This window comes from Hippoglossus stenolepis, chromosome 16 (assembly GCF_022539355.2).
Source record: "Hippoglossus stenolepis isolate QCI-W04-F060 chromosome 16, HSTE1.2, whole genome shotgun sequence".
In the NCBI taxonomy this organism is placed as follows: Eukaryota; Metazoa; Chordata; class Actinopteri; order Pleuronectiformes; family Pleuronectidae; genus Hippoglossus; species Hippoglossus stenolepis.
The window spans coordinates 243,298-264,140 of NC_061498.1; the positions used below are offsets into that span (position 1 = coordinate 243,298).

General features: G+C 46.9%; 2 protein-coding genes across 2 annotated transcripts in view; one reads left to right on the forward strand and one right to left on the reverse strand.

The window, feature by feature from the left end:
- Positions 1 to 7,972, forward strand: part of LOC118123314 (properdin) — a 17,966-nt gene extending 9,994 nt beyond the window's left edge. The window contains exons 8-12 of the mRNA XM_047343912.1: positions 4,028 to 4,219; positions 5,350 to 5,523; positions 5,700 to 5,900; positions 6,486 to 6,597; positions 7,420 to 7,972. Of these exons, the coding sequence (XP_047199868.1) occupies positions 4,028 to 4,219; positions 5,350 to 5,523; positions 5,700 to 5,900; positions 6,486 to 6,597; positions 7,420 to 7,558 (818 nt within the window). The 3' untranslated portion in view covers positions 7,559 to 7,972. The remainder of the gene's footprint in view (positions 1 to 4,027; positions 4,220 to 5,349; positions 5,524 to 5,699; positions 5,901 to 6,485; positions 6,598 to 7,419) is intronic.
- Positions 7,973 to 9,668: 1,696 nt separating this feature from the next.
- LOC118123751 (suppressor of cytokine signaling 7-like) lies at positions 9,669 to 20,025 on the reverse strand. Its single transcript, XM_047343760.1, is given in 11 exon segments — positions 9,669 to 11,286; positions 11,400 to 11,542; positions 12,911 to 13,046; positions 13,133 to 13,261; positions 13,346 to 13,514; positions 14,490 to 14,629; positions 14,779 to 14,913; positions 15,040 to 15,144; positions 15,807 to 15,868; positions 17,910 to 18,504; positions 18,507 to 20,025. Coding segments are annotated over 10 exon segments (2,643 nt in total). The 5' UTR covers positions 19,555 to 20,025; the 3' UTR covers positions 9,669 to 11,286; positions 11,400 to 11,418.
- Positions 20,026 to 20,843: the final 818 nt, after the last annotated feature.

Here is a 20,843-nt window from a genome sequence, read left to right on the forward strand (position 1 = left end):
CACTCCTGTTTCTCTCCTTTCTCCATCTCACTCCTCTGTTTCTCTCCTTTCTCCGTCTCACTCCTGTTTCTCTCCCTTTCTCAATCTCACTCCTGTTTCTCTCCTTTCTCCGTCTCACTCCTGTTTCTCTCCTTTCTCCGTCTCACTCCTCTGTTTCTCTCCTTTCTCCGTCTCACTCCTGTTTCTCTCCTTTCTCCGTCTCACTCCTGTTTCTCTCCTTTCTCCGTCTCACTCCTCTGTTTCTCTCCTTTCTCAGTCTCACTCCTCTGTTTCTCTCCTTTCTCCGTCTCACTCCTGTTTCTCTCCTTTCTCCGTCTCACTCCTGTTTCTCTCCTTTCTCCGTCTCACTCCTGTTTCTCTCCTTTCTCCGTCTCACTCCTCTGTTTCTCTCCTTTCTCCGTCTCACTCCTGTTTCTCTCCTTTCTCCTCTCACTCCTGTTTCTCTCCTTTCTCCGTCTCACTCCTCTGTTTCTCTCCTTTCTCCGTCTCACTCCTTGTTTCTCTCCTTTCTCCGTCTCACTCCTGTTTCTCTCCTTTCTCCGTCTCACTCCTGTTTCTCTCCTTTCTCAGTCTCACTCCTGTTTCTCTCCTTTCTCCGTCTCACTCCTGTTTCTCTCCTTTCTCCGTCTCACTCCTGTTTCTCTCCTTTCTCCGTCTCACTCCTGTTTCTCTCCTTTCTCCGTCTCACTCCTCTGTTTCTCTCCTTTCTCTGTCTCACTCTCGTTTCTCTCCTTTCTCCGTCTCACTCCTGTTTCTCTCCTTTCTCCGTCTCACTCCTGTTTCTCTCCTTTCTCCGTCTCACTCCTCTGTTTCTCTCCTTTCTCCGTCTCACTCCTCTGTTTCTCTCCTTTCTCCGTCTCACTCCTGTTTCTCTCCTTTCTCCGTCTCACTCCTCTGTTTCTCTCCTTTCTCAGTCTCACTCCCTGTTTCTCTCCTTTCTCCGTCTCACTCCTCTGTTTCTCTCCTTTCTCCGTCTCACTCCTGTTTCTCTCCTTTCTCCGTCTCACTCCTCTGTTTCTCTCCTTTCTCAGTCTCACTCCTGTTTCTCTCCCTTTCTCCGTCTCACTCTGTTCTCTCCCTTTCTCCGTCTCACTCCTCTGTTTCTCTCCTTTTCCGTCTCACTCCTCTGCTCTCCCTTTCTCCGTCTCACTCCTGTTTCTCTCCTTTCTCCGTCTCACTCCTCTGTTTCTCTCCTTTCTCCGTCTCACTCCTGTTTCTCTCCTTTCTCCGTCTCACTCCTCTGTTTCTCTCCTTTCTCCGTCTCACTCCTGTTTCTCAACTTTCTCCATCTCACTCCTCTGTTTCTCTCCTTTCTCCGTCTCACTCCTGTTTCTCTCCCTTTCTCCGTCTCACTCCTGTTTCTCTCCTTTCTCCGTCTCACTCCTCTGTTTCTCAACTTTCTCCGTCTCACTCCTCTGTTTCTCTCCTTTCTCCGTCTCACTCCTGTTTCTCAACTTTCTCCATCTCACTCCTGTTTCTCTCCCTTTCTCCGTCTCACTCCTGTATCTCCTTTTCTCCGTCTCACTCCTGTTTCTCCCTTTCTCCGTCTCACTCCTGTTTCTCAACTTTCTCCGTCTCACTCCTCTGTTTCTCAACTTTCTCCGTCTCACTCCTCTGTTTCTCTCCCTTTCTCCGTCTCACTCCTGTTTCTCTCCTTTCTCCGTCTCACTCCTCTGTTTCTCTCCTTTCTCCGTCTCACTCCTCTGTTTCTCAACTTTCTCCATCTCACTCCTGTTTCTCTCCTTTCTCTGTCTCACTCCTGTTTCTCAACTTTCTCCGTCTCACTCCTGTTTCTCTCCTTTCTCCGTCTCACTCCTGTTTCTCTCCTTTCTCCGTCTCACTCCTCTGTTTCTCAACTTTCTCCGTCTCACTCCTCTGTTTCTCAACTTTCTCCGTCTCACTCCTGTTTCTCTCCCTTTCTCCGTCTCACTCCTGTTTCTCTCCTTTCTCCGTCTCACTCCTGTTTCTCAACTTTCTCCGTCTCACTCCTCTGTTTCTCAACTTTCTCCGTCTCACTCCTCTGTTTCTCTCCTTTCTCCGTCTCACTCCTGTTTCTCTCCTTTCTCCGTCTCACTCCTCTGTTTCTCCCTTTCTCCGTCTCACTCCTCTGTTTCTCAACTTTCTCCGTCTCACTCCTGTTTCTCTCCCTTTCTCCGTCTCACTCCTCTGTTTCTCTCCTTTCTCCGTCTCACTCCTCTGTTTCTCTCCTTTCTCCGTCTCACTCCTGTTTCTCTCCTTTCTCCGTCTCACTCCTGTTTCTCTCCCTTTCTCCGTCTCACTCCTGTTTCTCTCCTTTCTCCGTCTCACTCCTCTGTTTCTCTCCTTTCTCCGTCTCACTCCTCTGTTTCTCAACTTTCTCCGTCTCACTCCTGTTTCTCTCCCTTTCTCCATCTCACTCCTGTTTCTCTCCTTTCTCCGTCTCACTCCTCTGTTTCTCTCCTTTCTCCGTCTCACTCCTCTGTTTCTCTCCTTTCTCCGTCTCACTCCTGTTTCTCTCCCTTTCTCCGTCTCACTCCTGTTTCTCTCCCTTTCTCCGTCTCACTCCTGTTTCTCTCCTTTCTCCGTCTCACTCCTCTGTTTCTCTCCTTCTCCGTCTCACTCCTCTGTTTCTCAACTTTCTCCGTCTCACTCCTGTTTCTCTCCTTTCTCCGTCTCACTCCTCTGTTTCTCTCCCTTTCTCCGTCTCACTCCTGTTTCTCTCCTTTCTCCATCTCACTCCTCTGTTTCTCTCCCTTTCTCCGTCTCACTCCTCTGTTTCTCTCCTTTCTCCGTCTCACTCCTGTTTCTCTCCCTTTCTCCGTCTCACTCCTCTGTTTCTCTCCTTTCTCCGTCTCACTCCTGTTTCTCTCCTTTCTCCGTCTCACTCCTCTGTTTCTCAACTTTCTCCGTCTCACTCCTGTTTCTCTCCCTTTCTCCGTCTCACTCCTCTGTTTCTCAACTTTCTCCGTCTCACTCCTCTGTTTCTCTCCTTTCTCCATCTCACTCCTGTTTCTCTCCCTTTCTCCGTCTCACTCCTGTTTCTCTCCTTTCTCCGTCTCACTCCTCTGTTTCTCTCCTTTCTCCGTCTCACTCCTCTGTTTCTCAACTTTCTCCGTCTCACTCCTGTTTCTCTCCTTTCTCCGTCTCACTCCTGTATCTCTCCTTTCTCCGTCTCACTCCTCTGTTTCTCAACTTTCTCAGTCTCACTCCTCTGTTTCTCTCCCTTTCTCCGTCTCACTCCTGTTTCTCTCCCTTTCTCCGTCTCACTCCTGTATCTCTCCCTCTGTTTTCTCTCCCTGTTTCTCTATCTGTCTTTTTCTTTCTCCCGTCTTCTCATGTGTAACTTGCCTCTACCTCTCATCTGTCTGCACTGTAGAGTCAATGTTTACCTGCTGGAATGCACAGACCTGATTGGCTGAGTGGTATCACGTGGGATGGCTTAACTCGCATGCAATTGGTCTGTGAGTTTCCTCATCCGCTAAACCATTACCGTAAAGACTACAGAAGCTGCGCCGGTTACAAATAGAAGCGCCCCGTCAGGTTTTAAATCATAACCTTCTGTTTTGGCTGTAGGTCCGTACGGGACGGCTTCTGGGTCCGGACCCGGACCGCGGCCCGCCTGTTAGTGACCTCTGGTTTAGAGGATGAAACTAGTGACGTTGGTTCAGAAGATCAATTGAAGAAAAGTGGTCCAGATATAGATCAGGTGCTACAGGTGGTTCTATGGTTTCTGGACTAGACCATGTATCTGTGCTGTTCATGGGGAGGAGGTGGTGGTGGATAATTTAGTTTGTGAAATCATTGCTCCTCAGAGGAATAGATGGATCAGTCCAGCTGTGACTCTCTGTCAGCTACAGAGCTGAAGAGGAACCTCGGGTTGTTCTTATTTTCTTCTATTAATAATGAATAATAGGAGCTTCTGGCTGTCTTGTAACTTATCAGTCTATCTTTCCAGGCCAGGTGACATAGTCAGCAGGTCAGGTTGTCCTGACGTGTCCACGTAGGTGAAAACTATTTGAGTCTCTTGTTCTGTCAATGTCTCTAACAGTCGACGGGTTCTGGTCTGGCTGGTCCAGCTGGGGTGAGTGCTCGTCTTCTTGTATCCCACAAGGCCGAGCACCCGTCAGGACTCGCTACCGCTCCTGCTCTAACCCTCCCCCCTCATCCAGGCCACCCGGCAAAGGTTGCCAAGGCGACAACCACCAGATAGAGGACTGCAATCACACACCTCACTGCCCAGGTACACCTGTCTTTCTGAACACACACCTGTCTCCAGTCAGTCAACCATAAAAATGTGTGACTGCACAGCTGTAAGAGACAAAAACAAACTCCCAGATGCTTTAACCCCTGTCAGCTGATATCAACAGACATCACATGTCTACAGAGTCTATAACGACATCAACATAGAGAGTAGAATCCCCACCCTGGGGTTGTACACCTCTGGTAACCAGTGCAGTCCCTCCAGGTGACATATTACATTCACAACAATATGAGGTCACCGTGACCTTTGACCACCGAAATCGAATCAGTCTAATCTAATCCAAGCTGTTTTCAGACCTGAGCTCCAGGTGGAATCCAGAGACTCGTCTCCAGAGCTTCTCCAGAGTTTGTGTTTCACAGCTGAACAACTCAGCAGCAGGTTTTCTGCACAGACTCGTTCACAGCATCAGATCCTCCTCCTGGTTCAGGTGAGAGGGGGGGCAGCCGGGTGCAGCAGACAGAGACAGGAAGTGACGTGTTACCTCTGCTGCAGAGGTCATGTGATCATGTTTACATCACCTGACACCGTCTCAGCTCTGATCACCACAAACTCTCTTCACATCTTCGTCTGTGTCTTCTTCGTGTGTGTCAGCACTTCTTCACCAGAGATCTTTGTTTTAGTTTCTTCATGTTTGTGTCCCGTGTTAGAAGCTCCTCACCCCCACTCAGTGAATCAGTGGAGGATCCTCTGCTGTTCACACTGCTCCTGGATCTAGACTTTATACAGGAGCTCAGGAGGAGGAAGACAAACCGAGTCTGATCCTCCAGGGAAGATCCAGAGAACTGAGGAGCTCAGGTCTGAAGCAGCTTCTCAGAACATTTGTGCCAAATTTGAAATTATTCCCTGGAGGCATTCCTTAGATATCGTGTTCACAAGAATATGACGAACGTACCCATTCTTATATATTATTCTTACATATGATGCCTCCAGCCACTGGGTGTCGCTGGTGTGGAGACATAACTATAGACTTCAAAGTTTCTACATAGAGACAACAGTGACTCTGAGAGGACCATGGAGAGGTGTGATTGAAGGAAGAACAGGTTGCACAGATGTTTAGTTGTCATCGACACAGATAACCCCTCGCTGTCTTGTTTCTGTCTCTCCACCAGTGGACGGGGGATGGGGGTCTTGGTCTCCCTTCACTTCATGTCCTGTCACATGTGGGGTGGGGCTTCAGCTGTCAGACAGGAGATGTGACAGCCCTGCTGCTCAACATGGCGGCCTGCCATGTCCTGGAGAGGGACGTCGAACCAGCATCTGTACAACCAATGTCCACTGTCCAGGTACCTTTCTTAAACCTGAGACAAAAAAACACAAAGTAGACTACTCACAAGTGTTGAAGACGATAACGACCCCCAGGTGTTGTCCTGGAGACAACAAACAACACTACTAACTCAGTGATGTAGATGAAGTTTGCCGACACACTAACCCTGAAGATGAGTAACGTGTGTGTTTGCAGTGGACGGTGTGTGGTCAGAGTGGTCAGAGTGGTCCCAATGTAAATATCCGTTTGGTGGGGGGCGGGACATCCGCTGCCAGCAGCTGGGCGGGAGTCAAACTCGTGACCATCAGTGCCGTCATCAAGCTCATAACGGAACCATCTGCAGCGGAGACACTTTGACTGACATGCGGGTCTGCTATGATGTCAGCAACTGTTACCGTGGGTGACACACACACATTCAAGTATTTTATACGTTTAGTGGAAATCAAAATGGCAACAACCACCTCACAATACACCAGGAAACAGGTCCTCACAAAGACAGTGATACATGTCCACACACACTACAACATGAACAACTGTTAAAACAGTGAACAAAAGGAAAACCTCAGGTGGTCGGGCGGGCGGCTACAGCGCAAACCGTCATTGACTTCATCCTCATCTCGATGTAAGACTTTTATATCTTCTTTCTTTATTATATTATTTTGTAAAAAAATACAATTTATTATTATTTTCTGGATGCTACAACTGCCCCACACTTCACATTGTGGTGAAACAATAGCACATTAAAACAGAAGGTTACAGGACAAACTCATTCTCTTGATGTTTAGTGAATGTAATTCTGGCTCCTCGTCAAGGAATCGAACCTAGTCCTCCGTGTGACAGGCAGAGAAACCATCCACTCTACAAACCGCACATTGCAAATGTTTAATTGGTTCATGTTTTCATTGTCAATGATTGTCTTAAAGATTTCATGTCTTATTACATCAGCCAATCCCGTGCTTATTGTGTGTGTGCGTGTTGCAGTGAAGGGCAGCTGGGACGGTTGGGAGTCGTGGAGTCTGTGTACTCCTTCCTGTGGAGAGAGGTCCAAACGCATCAGGAGGAGAATTTGTAAACCTGATTACAGCGGCTACAAGTCAGTTTGTTTCTGTCATACTGAAAAACATTAATAGAATATTAGGCTCAATCCCATTTCGCCCCCCCCCCCCTCCCGTTTTTGCGAGTGTCGGGATGGAGGGGGAGGGGCAAGTGTTCGGGCTGTACAGCCCTCGAAACGGAGATTTTTCAGACCCAAACTTCAGACATTATAATATTGATTTAAAACATTATATTAAAGGTGAATCACACTTTCAAAATCCAATCAACAGCAACAATAACAGTGACAGATGATTCATTCAGTCATTTTCTATTGAGGTGACTCAGGGAACAAATGTCCACTCAGGTCAGAGACTCTTCATCATGGACCATCGTCTTCTTCACATGTTGGCTGCAGAACACAGGACAGACTCTTAAACTGATGATGTGACACTTTAAACTCACAGGGACAGAATGTGTTTACTGCACATCATCTCTTTAGCTTATCCTTCCTTTACTTCAGGAAGATCTTAAATATGTATTTCCACATTAAGAGAAATTACCTGACTGATCAATCATGTTTGATAGAAAAAAGCAACTGCATATTTAGTTGCTGAATACATCGCATACACAACCCTGATATATATACCCGTTCATATATATATATATATATATATACACACATACCCCCTGTCATATACCACACAGATGCTGAGTAAATGAATGAAATCAATAACCTGTGTCAGGAAGTAATATTTTTAGCAAAAATACAAGAAACAGAAAAGTTCATTCTTTAATGTCCTGAACTCTTCTTGAAAAAGTGACTGCAGTGCATTATGGGGCTTGTAGTCCTGTCACTGAGCAGAGTGTGGGTGTGTTGCAGTCCTACCATCGGCCGTCAGAGGGAGAAGGCCACGTTCTTTGGGAAACCACGTGCCGACTGTGTTTTGGCGCCGGGTGACGGCGGAAAGATCGAGTCCCAGCCCTGTGTCAACGTCCCCCCCTGCCCCCCCCAGGTTTGACATCCTCGCCACCACAGACTGAAAACAAAGATGGACGGGACGACGGCTGCCTTAAGTGAAGCTGAATGTATATCGCCCCCTGGTGGCTGGCTGTATTATAGGTCAGAAACCTGTAATCACGCTGATCACGTTTGTTCCAGTGTTCATGTTAATTAGTTATTTGATGATGTAACTAGAATCCCCTCCTGTGGTTGTTTACCTCACATATCAAACCTACAATAATATAACATAGAATATATGACCCACAATTATTATTATTGTGGGTCAAATATTCCATGTGATCCAGAAAACAATGTTCAAATATGTCATGTGAAAAACCAGCATTGTGAATCATGATAATCTTTAGGAGGTATTCATTTGTATCTACGCAAACTGATTTAATTGTGTGTATCATAAAAACACAGATAAATATCACGTGTTGTGTTGAGGCTCCTTCTTTTATTTGGAGATTTTCAAGAGATGGTTCCAGATCTTCCCTGATTTCAGCGCACAAATTCCGGCACAAGAAGCAAATTATTATCATTATTTTAGAAAAGTTCAACAGTGGAAATTAAGCGACAGGAAACGTCATCTTCTTTTTTCAAAAGTCACGTGAATTCATCTAAATGTTTTACTCCACCTGCAGGTAAGAAGCAGGTACTGCACAGCTGTACCGGGAAGAGACAACACGTTACCCAACTGCATTATTACATTATTATTTACATTGCTAACGTTGCATAAGCCCGTCCACGTAGAGCCTGTCCACTTCCTGTTAACCTCACTGTACAGACACTGGCTGCAATTCCCCTAGAGGGCGCTCGTGATGTAATCCTCAATAAACTGGAGTGAATGGAGCTACCCTTATTTTCATGTGCTTCCAGACAAAAAGCAGTTTTTTCAAATATTGTCTGTTTTTTTTTACATGGAGCTTTCCCACTAGCATTCTGCTAATGCTAATGCATGCTGATTGGTCAGTGAAAGATTTGCTACTGTAGCAGCTGCTAACTGTGACATTAACAGTCACACAAACACACTGATGAAACTCAGGGTTAACAACTCACACTAACAGACTGATGAAAACAAAAATGGTGGGTGTCACGTGATGTGTGACATCAAACGAGGATTGAATTGGTGTAAATCGGAAGAAAAGCAGCTACATTTACTCTGGACTCTGAGAGCGCCCCCTGTGTTACCTGGAAGCTGTGAGTGGAAGTTGTCCATCTTAGAAACGTCCTGTGTACTTCCCTTTAGCATGGATAGCTAACACGGCACTTTAGCACGAAGGAAACTAAATGGTAGTTTATGTTATGACGATCGCACTAGGCGTAAACACCCCCCGGGTTAAAATCACATGTACGAGTGAGTGCTGTTAGCGAAGCCTGAAGCTGCTACGATGAAAATTATATTTATTAGGAACTCACCTGCGTGGTGAGCGCCATCATCAGGTCGACATTTGAATTTGTCTAATACTTTGTGTTATGGTGCTGCAGGAAGTGAACAGTGAAGATGACCTAACTTCTCATGACAAGATGGCTATGCACTTTCTAACCTGGAGTATAGGACACACCCACTGATGACATCACAGTTCATGCTGCGTTGGGTTCCGGCTGGGAACCAACTTCCTGTGTTCTAAATACTCAGAACCTGGTGTGACGGAAAACCTTCGATGTCAACTTTTATCACTTGAGTTTCACATGACGATTTAGTTTGGAAACAGTTTCCAAACTAAATCGATCTCTTGGCTCCGCATCAGTTTTAATCGCCATCCACAGGAACACGTCTGAAAGCGTTTATCACATAACCGCTCACGTACAATGGGCATGTGTGAGCTGAGGCTGGTTTTCTTCATGAAGGAGGTCATGTGACGAATCAGCAAGGGCTACATCGTGACCGAAAAGACAATAAGTACGAGGTTGTGTTGACGTCATCGTTTCTAAACAGCTCAGTTTCTGGTTGTCCAGACTAAAACGGGACCAGCAGCATTTACACCTCCTCTGTTGTATCGGACTGAGATGTATCTGTAGCAGAGATGATGACTTTTTAAAATGAAAACGTGGTCGTGTGGATGTAGCGTCGCGTCGCACCGGAGGTTTGTGGACTTCACCTGGACAGAAAGAAGCTCAAACACAAGCCCCACCCACAGTTTTATTAACAGGTCGCAGGTCACCAAGATAACAGATTACTTCACTGTTCGTCCACACCAAAAATAACATCTCAGTTTTCAGTATTAATACTTATCAATGCCCCGCCCCCCTCACTGTCATGACATCATGGAAGTGTCCCCACAGGGTCAGGTGTCCAGTGTTCAGTAAAACTCATCCAAACAGCAGCTTGTTCCAGTGAAACGTCGTCACGGTAACAATGTAGGTCAGTAGTCATCACCTCCATCCTCTCCTTTTTTTTGGTATTTCTGCCACCACCTGGGATCCTGTGGTTCCTGCTAATGTGGACATTTGTTCCTGTTTCTCATTATTCTTTACCAAACAAACGTACTTTGTATCTGTGACTGTTTTTATAGTTGACGACTTTATTCCTCATTTTTAAATCACGACCAAGTTAAACAAAGAATTTCACTTTTTGTTTGTGCCGTTATATGTTGACGTCTGAAACCTCGGCCGCTGTGATTGGTCAGGTGGACTAAGGTGTGAAAGCGGGCAGGGTTTGTCTGTTTGCCAAAACCCTCTCCTCCTCCATGTTAGCAGATGGGACATGGACCAAACTAAAAATCTATGTAGACGTTAAATAAATGTTTGTCAAAGATGTTTCTGTCATTTCAGGTCGTTCTTATCTCACTGATGTTTGTTCAAGTGTTTCTGATCAGTTTGGTTTGAATCAGTTATTTGATATAAAAACAGGCTGAGACGTGATGATTGACAGCTGAGACTGACACAGTCCCTGGTTTCACTCTTCAGCACTGAGCCGAGAGACGTTAAAGTTTACGACTTGTTATTCTGGTGGAACATCACGACTTTAAAACATGGCTTCTAAAATCATTTCACATTTAGTTTTGAGATATGTTTCCAGTTTAACCTTTGAGACATTTCTATACATGGTCGGGCGTCTACGGTAAAAGTCAGTGCGACGGCGGACACGTGGCGAGCCGCTGGTTGAGTTTTGGTTAATCCTGAGGAAATGGCTCTTTGGCTCCAGTGTGTGCAGACTTGAAACTGAACGTAGAAAACTGCAGGAAGATCTTTGTTGGAGCAGTGACGGAGGATTAGAGCCAATCAAATGTTAGGGTTATAGTTTTTATTTATCGAAAGTTAACTTTAGATTATAGAGAAAATGAAAAAAAATCAAACCTGAGAGAACACGAGGTTTGACCTCTACAGTTTTATTCATAATAATAATAATGTTCTTATTTTCTAAAAGCTCTAATCCTCCGTCTCCACGGTGACGGCCACCTGCTCGTGGACGTTACAGGATCCCAGAGGCGACAGTTTCTCTCCTCACACTGAGCTTCTTGCTTTGTTTCTTTTACAGATTCTAGCGTCCAGTTTTCTTTAGTCCAGCTGCCCAGTGATGACATCCGAAGAGAGGCAGAGTCTCCACATCCCCTGTCCTTCCACCTCCGCTGCTCGTGAGCCAATCAGAGAGCCTGCAGGAGGGTGGAACATCTGAAACTCGCAGGACTGAGCACAGGAAGATGACTGGCTGCGGTCAGCGAGTCCAGGAGACGGTCTGGACGTCTTTCAGCGAGCCGATCGAGGTGTCCCCAGAAAAAGAAAAACACAAAGGAAAGAAAAGAACTGGAGGGAACAAAAGAGTGAATGAAAGAGGAGTTTACACTCTATTCACCGTTCAAACAAGTTTTCAACACGATGTCGCTTCTTTCTCCCAAGTCGAAACCGGTGGCACTTACATGGTCTCAGGCTCCAGTGCTACGTTTGGGACTCTACCGCCCCCATCTGGCTGCTGCAGTCAGGACTCCTCTCCGTTAGTGTGGGGCTGATCTCCTCCTCGGGGTCGTAGTAATAAAACTTCTTCAGGTAGGCGATCAGAGGCCTGAGGAGAGAGGCAGCATGGGTAAAGGAGGACGGAATCTGTCTGGGTTTGTTTCATCCATAAACTGTAAATAAAGATGGACGACATGATCGCCCCCTGGTGTCTGGCTGCAGCATAAACCCCTGCATGTTAGCAGTTGGGACATGGACCAAACTAAAAAAATCAAAGTCGACGTTAAAGATGGTTTCTGTCATTGCAGGTCGTTCTTATCTCACTGATGTTGGGACCTACTATTGGTCACCAATAGTAGGTCCCACATGTGGATCCTAAGGCTGAAGACAGAGGAGAGCTTCCAGAACTCAGTCTCCCAGGGTCCTTCACTTCTTCACGCCGAGGTGTGAGACCTGCCCCTGGACCCAACTTCCTGCTACTACTGTCATTGTGTGTCTCAGAACCCGTGAGGTCACCAGACCACTTAAACCACAGTTCCCCCTCTGCTCCCTCTCTTTCTTAAGAAGTGTACCGCTCCCTCTTCTTTTCACTTCTCCTCCATCTCTCTCTTTCTCTTCTGCTCATCCGGGAGACGTCCTCCGCACCGAAGCTCTTCTGACCTCATGCAGGTCTGAAGCAATGAGATCCTGCCTCAGGACTTCAGAACACAAAGGTCTGACCAGGTTCACAACAACTGGATCCAAAAGCAGTCAGAATACTGCCCCCCCCTTCATGGACTGGTAACACAACTGGGCTGATTACACTTAGTTAAGAAAAGGACTGTTATATTAGTGAGATGTTTATAAGTTTGATTTGTGTTGTTGTGATACACGGAACAATTGAAAGCTAATGTTAGTTCAGCTTTGCTCTTCACAGACTCGGGGTCTTTCTGTAACCAGCCCCAGCCCCTCCCCCACAGGGTCCAACATTCCATGTGGTCCTTTGTCTTCATAGGGGCCACAGCAGCCATTTTGGAACCACACACAAATACACACACCTGTATATAGTAAGTATACTTTAAGATAGTTTGTGTGTTTTGACTTATTATTTTCATAATAAATGTTTTTCTATAACTTTAACTATTGGGTGTTGTAGTTAATATTTAATATTTAAATATTAAATATTTTTCTGATAAACAAATGTATTGAATGTCCAGTGTATCCCAACACTGATGCTTGTTCAAGTGTTTGGTTTTAATTAGTTATTTGATGATACAAAAACAAGACGTCACGATTGACAGCTGAGACTGATGCATGATTGGTCGGGTGCATACTGCAGCCAGCCACCAGGGGGAGCATCGTCCATCTCCACGTACAGTTGCTGATTCATTGTGCTGCTCATTTTGCTTCTCGAATGATCTCATAATAATTTATTCTGCTGACATGTGACAACAAATAAAGTTCTGATTTTGTTAAAGCCTTAAATGTCTGAACTCACGTGGGCAGCGGCAGCTCCTGGATGTGGTCGATGCGAACAAGCTGTCTGATGCAGAAGCGACAGAGATGCTGCAAAGATTTAACGCTGCTGAACCTGGAGACTGGATACAAGAGCTGGACCGGAGTCGGTGGCAGACCTGAAAAACACACACACACAGACTTTGAGTTGTAAAGTGCAGACAGGTGAGGACAGAAGGTGTCAGGTGATTGGTTGCTTGGTTACCAGGGACTCTGGAGCGCAGGAAGTAGAGGAACTTCCCGTTCTTGGAGTGCATGATGGCTCTTTCTATGAACTCCACCACAGAGTGACAACGATCCTCAAACTTAGGATGACACCACAGACTGAAGGTTCCTGAAGGAAACACATCAAACTCAGCTAAAGCTTGAAATGCTTGTCACATTCATGTTCACTCTGTGTGTGTCTGTGTTGTGTTACCTCTGTAGTGCTCCATGCGTGTGTGGTGTGTGACTCCCTGCGACCTGAAGCTCAGACTCAGGATGTATCGAGGGTCTGAACTGTCTCGAACCAGAAACGATCCGTCAGGTTTCCCCTTCAGCTTCATCTCTGCATCCTCCCAGTTCATTGGCCCCCAGTACCAACCGCACTAGACAGACACACACAGACACACACAGACACACACAGACAGTTTAACTCAAGTCAAACTGGATTTCCATGAGATTTTAACAACTACATAGACTACACTTACTGGACTGGACTACATGGACTGGATTTACTGGACTAGACTTCAGGGACTGGACTACATGGACTGGACTTCATGGACTGGACTACATGGACTGGACTTCATGGACTGGACTTCAGGGACTAAAAGGACTGGATTTATTGGACTGGACTTCAACGACTGGACTACATGGACTTGACTTATTGGACTGGACTTTCGGGACTGGACCTCCGGGACTATACTACATGGACTTGACTTATTGGACTGGACTTCATGGACTGGACTTCAACGACTGGACTACATGGACTTGACTTATTGGACTGGACTTTCGGGACTGGACTACATGGACTGGACTTCCGGGACTGGACTAAAAGGACTGGATTTATTGGACTGGACTACATGGACTGGACTTTCAGGACTGGACTACATGGACTGGACTTCGGGACTATACTACATGGACTTGACTTATTGGACTGGACTTCAGGGACTGGACTTCAGGGACTAAAAGGACTGGATTTATTGGACTGGACTTCAACGACTGGACTACATGGACTTGACTTATTGGACTGGACTTTCGGGACTGGATTTATTGGACTGGACTTCAACGACTGGACTTATTGGACTGGACTTAATTTGCCAATAAAATCTTTGAAATTAAGGAAAATAAAAATCGACCTTCATAATTATTTTTTTTTAAATTTCATTGAGCTGACGCTTTTATCCAAAGCGACTCAGAATAAGAGCCTCAACCATGAGGGAACAAACCAGAACAACAAGAACTAAAGAGCCAAACTACAAAGTGCTACAGGTCAGTGACATTATTTTAAAATGTTCTGAATGAAATATCACAACATCACTTATGAAGACACATTTTGACCCCAGCGTGGCCCCGGGCCCCACCTTCTCTAGTTCTCTGAGGCTGGTGGCGAAGCTGCTGGCGTCGGGTCGACTGAGGGGACAGCGGGGGGTGAGTCGCGGTGGGAAGTGCTGACTGTCGGGACGCAGAGGGACTGGCCGTGGTAAACCTCGTAGGAAGGTGTCTGACCAACATCAAAAAATGTGTTAGTTAGATTGGTCACATGACTCATGAAGGACATGCATGTGTCCATGTTCTCCAGTCTGAACACAGCTGTCCAGTGTGTGTGTGTGTGTGTGTGTGTGTGTGTGTGTGTGTGTGTGTCTGTCTCACCATTGAGGCTCAGGCTGTGCTGGATGGTGCTGAGGGAGGGGGGCAGGGCCAGCGGTCGCGGGGGAAGAGATTGCATTGACGCCCCCACACTTCGCTCGGTGAGTGTCCCCTGTTGAGGAGGACCGCCGAAATCATCTGGAGACCAACGAGAGAAACACACCTGTTTAGAGTCAGCTGAGCTCTGACCTCAGAGTCACCTGACAGGAAGCAGGACAGAGGAGGTGAAGACAGGAAGCAAAAGAGGAAGAGGAAGTGAAGTACCGAGCAGACTGAGGCTCCGTCTGGGTGGGGGTGGGGGAGTGGGGGGATGAAGACAGTTCCCACCTCTCCGAGAAATTTCCACATCGACCAGAGACACTGTCTCACCTGGAGACACGGTCCAACAGGCAGAAGAGGAGGAAGAAGATGTTAGGCAGAGAAGGGAAAGTGTGAAATATTAGTGTTGAGCAGGACTCCTCCATATATATATATATATATATATATATATATATGAGACTATAAAACATCTGAAATATATAATCAGCTGATGTTAATAATTAAATGCAGACGCAGTTTCTTTTGGACGAGACAGTCGACTTTCCTGTCTCTCTCTCCTACACAGAAACATTCAGATAACAGTTATTCTGTTCTCGCCAACAAGCAGCAGAAGCTCGTCAGACCGTCTGAAGTAGTTTGCCTCATGGTCCAGCAGAGGGCGCTTACTCTCAGTGAAGCAAGTCAGCGATGTCATGTTTGCTCAGTAAATAATACAAATCTAATTAATAGAAACTTTCAAAACAGCTGTTACAAAGTGATTCATAAAGAGGACAAATAAAAACCAGAACACAAAACGTTAAAGACAACAGATAAAATAAACTTCAATTAAAAAAGGATAAACCAAACATAAAGGAAGAACAATAAAAAAGAAACGTACGTTTTTAGGACGTTAACAAAGTCGTCCTGAGCCAAAGAATCACGACATCAAAGCATCGTTCTGCACCATAGACGACAAGGTAAATTCTGTTTGTATAAAACACACCCAGACTCACCAGTGAACGCAGGAGTGAAGGTCACTGGAGAGAAGGCACTGTGAGGTCTGGACACCTGCAGCCTGACGGACACACAGCGGACATTTAAAGTCAATCTTCATCAGGCTATGTGATGATAAAACAAACAGGCAGAGACTGACTCCTGATTGGTCAATATAGTGTATGGGCTGGACTGCAAAATACATCATCACCACAAGATGGCAGCCTTTACATCTGAAATATTTTGGCTCCTTTTCTAGTGGAAATGGAGATTTGTCGTCATATATACAGTCACTGATCATCTTTATATACAGTCACTGATCATCTTTATATACAGTCACTGATCATCTTTATATACAGTCACTGATCATCTTTATATACAGTCACTGATGGTCTTTATATACAGTCACTGATCATCTTTATATACAGTCACTGATCATCTTTATATACAGTCACTGATGGTCTTTATATACAGTCACTGATCGTCTTTATATACAGTCAGTGATCCTCTTTATATACAGTCACTGATCATCTTTATATACAGTCACTGATGGTCTTTATATACAGTCACTGATCCTCTTTATATACAGTCACTGATCATCTTTATATACAGTCACTGATGGTCTTTATATACAGTCACTGATCCTCTTTATATACAGTCACTGATCATCTTTATATACAGTCACTGATGGTCTTTATATACAGTCACTGATGGTCTTTATATACAGTCACTGATGGTCTTTATATACAGTCACTGATGGTCTTTATATACAGTCACTGATGGTCTTTATATACAGTCACTGATGGTCTTTATATACAGTCACTGATGGTCTTTATATACAGTCACTGATGGTCTTTCATATACAGTCAGTGATCCTCTTTATATACAGTCACTGATGGTTTTCATATAGTCAGTGATCCTCTTTATATACAGTCACTGATCGTCTTTATATACAGTCACTGATCGTCTTTATATACAGTCACTGATTGTCTTTATATACAGTCACTGATCCTCTTTATATACAGTCACTGATCCTCTTTATATACAGTCACTGATCCTCTTTATATACAGTCACTGATTGTCTTTATATACAGTCACTGATCGTCTTTATATACAGTCACTGATCCTCTTTATATACAGTCACTGATCGTCTTTATATACAGTCACTGATCGTCTTTATATACAGTCACTGATCGTCTTTATATACAGTCACTGATCGTCTTTATATACAGTCACTGATCGTCTTTATATACAGTCACTGATCGTCTTTATATACAGTCACTGATCGTCTTTATATACAGTCACTGATCGTCTTTATATACAGTCACTGATCGTCTTTATATACAGTCACTGATCCTCTTTATATACAGTCACTGATCGTCTTTATATACAGTCACTGATCGTCTTTATATACAGTCACTGATCGTCTTTATATACAGTCACTGATCGTCTTTATATACAGTCACTGATCCTCTTTATATACAGTCACTGATCCTCTTTATATACAGTCACTGATCCTCTTTATATACAGTCACTGATCGTCTTTATATACAGTCACTGATCGTCTTTATATACAGTCACTGATCGTCTTTATATACAGTCACTGATCATCTTTATATACAGTCACTGATCCTCTTTATATACAGTCACTGATCCTCTTTATATACAGTCACTGATCATCTTTATATACAGTCAGTCCAAACACACCAGGGCCCTGTACTGTGAAGCAGGACTTGTGGTTATCAGGTAACCAGTTACGAGTTCTCAGTCCTCACCATGGTAAATCACCATGGTAACTTGTGCTGAACAGCTGACCTGCTCCAGGTTAAGTTGGAGATAAGCCCGATAACCACAGGGAATAATGTGATCATGTCGAGCTGCTTAAAACACAATGTTAATGACGTTGTTTCGATTCGAGTATGAACTTCGGGGCTTGCGGACACTTGACACCACACGAGCAGTATGGAAACATGTTTTTAGATTTTTTCTGTTGTTTTGTTACGTCTGAAGATAAGTCACTAACGTCTTCAATTGTATTGGATTCGGCTGCTGTGACCTCAATGTTTGAGTAAATGAACATTCAATATCGACAAGCATCAAGTATGTCGCCCTCCTGAAGTTACCTGCTGCTGTCCTGCTCCGTGTTGCTGCAGGTGGACCCCCACACGTCCAGTAGACTCCCCCCGGACGAGGTGGACGAGGCCAGCGATGGCCTCTTGTCCAGCAGCCCCCCCGACCCCCCGTTGGAACTCTTGGTTCTAAACAGTTTGCTGAGCCGGACCTTCAGGGACCCCCCTTTTCTCGACTTGCTCCGCGGTGTCTTCTCCCCCTCTCGTACTCCTCCTCCCATCTCCCCCTTCAGGACCACTAAAGGGGAGGCAGATCGACCCACTCCCCCCGAGGCCATGCCAAGTTTGGGGGTGGCAGTGCGGCTCTGGGGCTGGGAGCGGGATTGATGCTGTGGGTGGTGGTTTGGTTCAGGGTTGGTGGACAGGAGTGGCTCAAGCCAGACTTGGAGACCCCCGGGGGTTGCATGGGCCTGTGGGTGGTTGGGGGGGTATGGACAGGGGGTGTCAGTGGTGCTGACGTCCGCCGTCGACCGGCAGCTCTGATCGGTGCAGACCCCCGCCTCCTCCGCCAGTCTGTGGACCTGCCGCATCAGACCACTCAGAGTCCCACTGGAGAACACAGGCCCCGCCCCCAGGTATCCCACCACCAACCAGCCCCCCCACCCTCTCCCCTTTCTCACCCCCCCTCCCAGCCCCCCACCTCCTCAGACCCCAGACCTTCAAGGACCAGCAGGGCATCGCTGGTATCACTCGGGTCCTCGCCGGCGATGCCGCCCGAACCTGAGGCCAGGACACTGTGACAGGAACACCGAGTTAGTGGAGGCACCACTTCCTCTCCTCCACCACCCTCCCTCCCCTCACCCAGCTGACCCAGCCTTCGGGCCAGAGCCAGGACCGGGTCCCTTCCCCCGGTGGAGCACATCTTCCTGGGCTCCAGCAGCCCCAGACGCAAGGCTTGATCCAGCAGGCCTGGGGGCCATTTAGCGAGTGTGTCTGTCAGCAGGCGGTGTCGATGGCACAGGACTGACCCAGGCTCAGAGTCCAGAGCCGGGATTCCCCGCTGAGGAGACCCATCAGACCCTTTGGACAGTCTGAGGACCGGGTGCCACTGGAGGAGGTTCTCCTCTGTGGATGTGATACAGTGTGAATTCTGGTCTTTACCACCTCCGGGCCCAGGACCGGCTGTTGTGCTACCGGGACCGGTTCCTGATCCGGAATCTAGCTGCTGTCTCTCCGCTTCCTCCTGCAGGAACCTCGGTGGCGGCTGCTCCAGCCCGCACTCCAGGATCCGGTCTCCTGACCGCAGCAGGTTCTGAAACACCATCAGCTGCCCCCCCGAGCCGTGCGGCACCGGGAAGTCCACGAACCTCTGCGTCGCTACGGCGAAGTCTTCTGGAGGCGGAGGGGAAAGCGGCGCCTCGGAGCCCAGCGGAGCCTGCGTCAAAACCAGCCCGCCGTCCAGGTCGCCTTTTCCGGGGAGCGGCGAGCTGTAGTGCGGGGAGGCAGAGCCGAGGCCTGCCGAGGGGCCACCGGGCTCCAGATCGAACCGGCCGTGGTGTCCCAGCGCCGCTTTAACGGGCCCGAACCCGCCGCTTCCGGACATCAGGTCGTCGGGCTCGTCCAGCCGGTCGTACTCTGCCGCGGACACGAGCCTCATGAGGACAAAGTCCGGGGACATGTCCTGCTGCGCGTCGTTCATGTTGTCAGGCTAACGTTAGCTGCGCTTACATAACACCGACATGAATCAACGGCTGCGGAGCTAACGGCGGCTAACGGCGGCTAACGGCGGCATCCTCCCGCCGAGCGGACCGGGAGCCCGACGGAGCAGCGTCCGACGGCCATGTGACGTCCGGGGGGCACCGTGGCGGTAACGGCTCCGCTGAACGACGTCAGAACACGAACAGACATGAGAAACCTGACCGGGGCCGCCGCTCGGTAACATAAGCTAGCTGTTAGCCGTTAGCCTCCTACCGACTCTGCCACCGGTCAGACGACACGGACGAGCTGGAGAGGGGGCGCGCGGCGCGGGTGCGCAGCGGCTCCATCATTAATCATAAGTGTTGATTGAACGGAGGCGCGTGCAGAATGTGCACGGTAGACAGCTAAACACGTCCCGGTACCGGAGACACGACCGGAAGTGTCTCTCAGCTGATCCTCAGTTATCAACATAAACAAGCGATAATAAAAACATAAACTATGAAGCAGGGTTTTCAGTCATCAGGTTTAAATCTGGTTTAATTCAGAGTTTTCAGTCCTACGAAGCTCGTTCACTTGTTATCGGGTAAATCACCATGGTAACTTAGTAACTGACCAATCCCTTCCATTGAACCATGACATCATGTTCTTAGAGGATCCGTGGAGCTGGTGTGGATGGTTCGAGTCTCTGAGGAGGACCAGGGTCTTCAGAGACCCACAAGATCCTTTGAGCTCCTCTGATGAGCTTCTGAAAGATCTAGATTCTCCTCAGAGGATGAACCTCTGTCAGCTGCTGGAGCCCAACAGAACCAGCCTGACCCGTAAAGTGCTCCCAGTACCACAGACTGCATCTGCTCCACTTACTGATACTGATGTACTGGGAGTGTTAGCGGAGGAGAACCTCACATACTTTAATACTTTGATCCTTTAAGTAGCTTCATCCTGTGAAATACATATTTATTTGGGGGACAAATAGTTTCCAGATTTACCTTGTGACCTTACCCTTTATTCTTCTGATTTTTATTATTCAACAGTTTGATCCTCAGCTCTGCTGTCAGTCAAACTGTCCATGATTGGTCATATGCATTAAGCCCCGCCCCTTTGTGTGCACAGACAGATCTTGATGAAAACCTGAGTTAACTTAACGAGTTGATAACCAGCGTCATGTGACCACTGAGCCTGGAGGAACAGATCCTGGATATGTTGAACTCACTTCGTAGAACAAGGGCCTGTATGTCCTTAACATGAATTCATGTGTTCAGACTGATGTTTGTCAGAGAGTGTGTGTGTGTG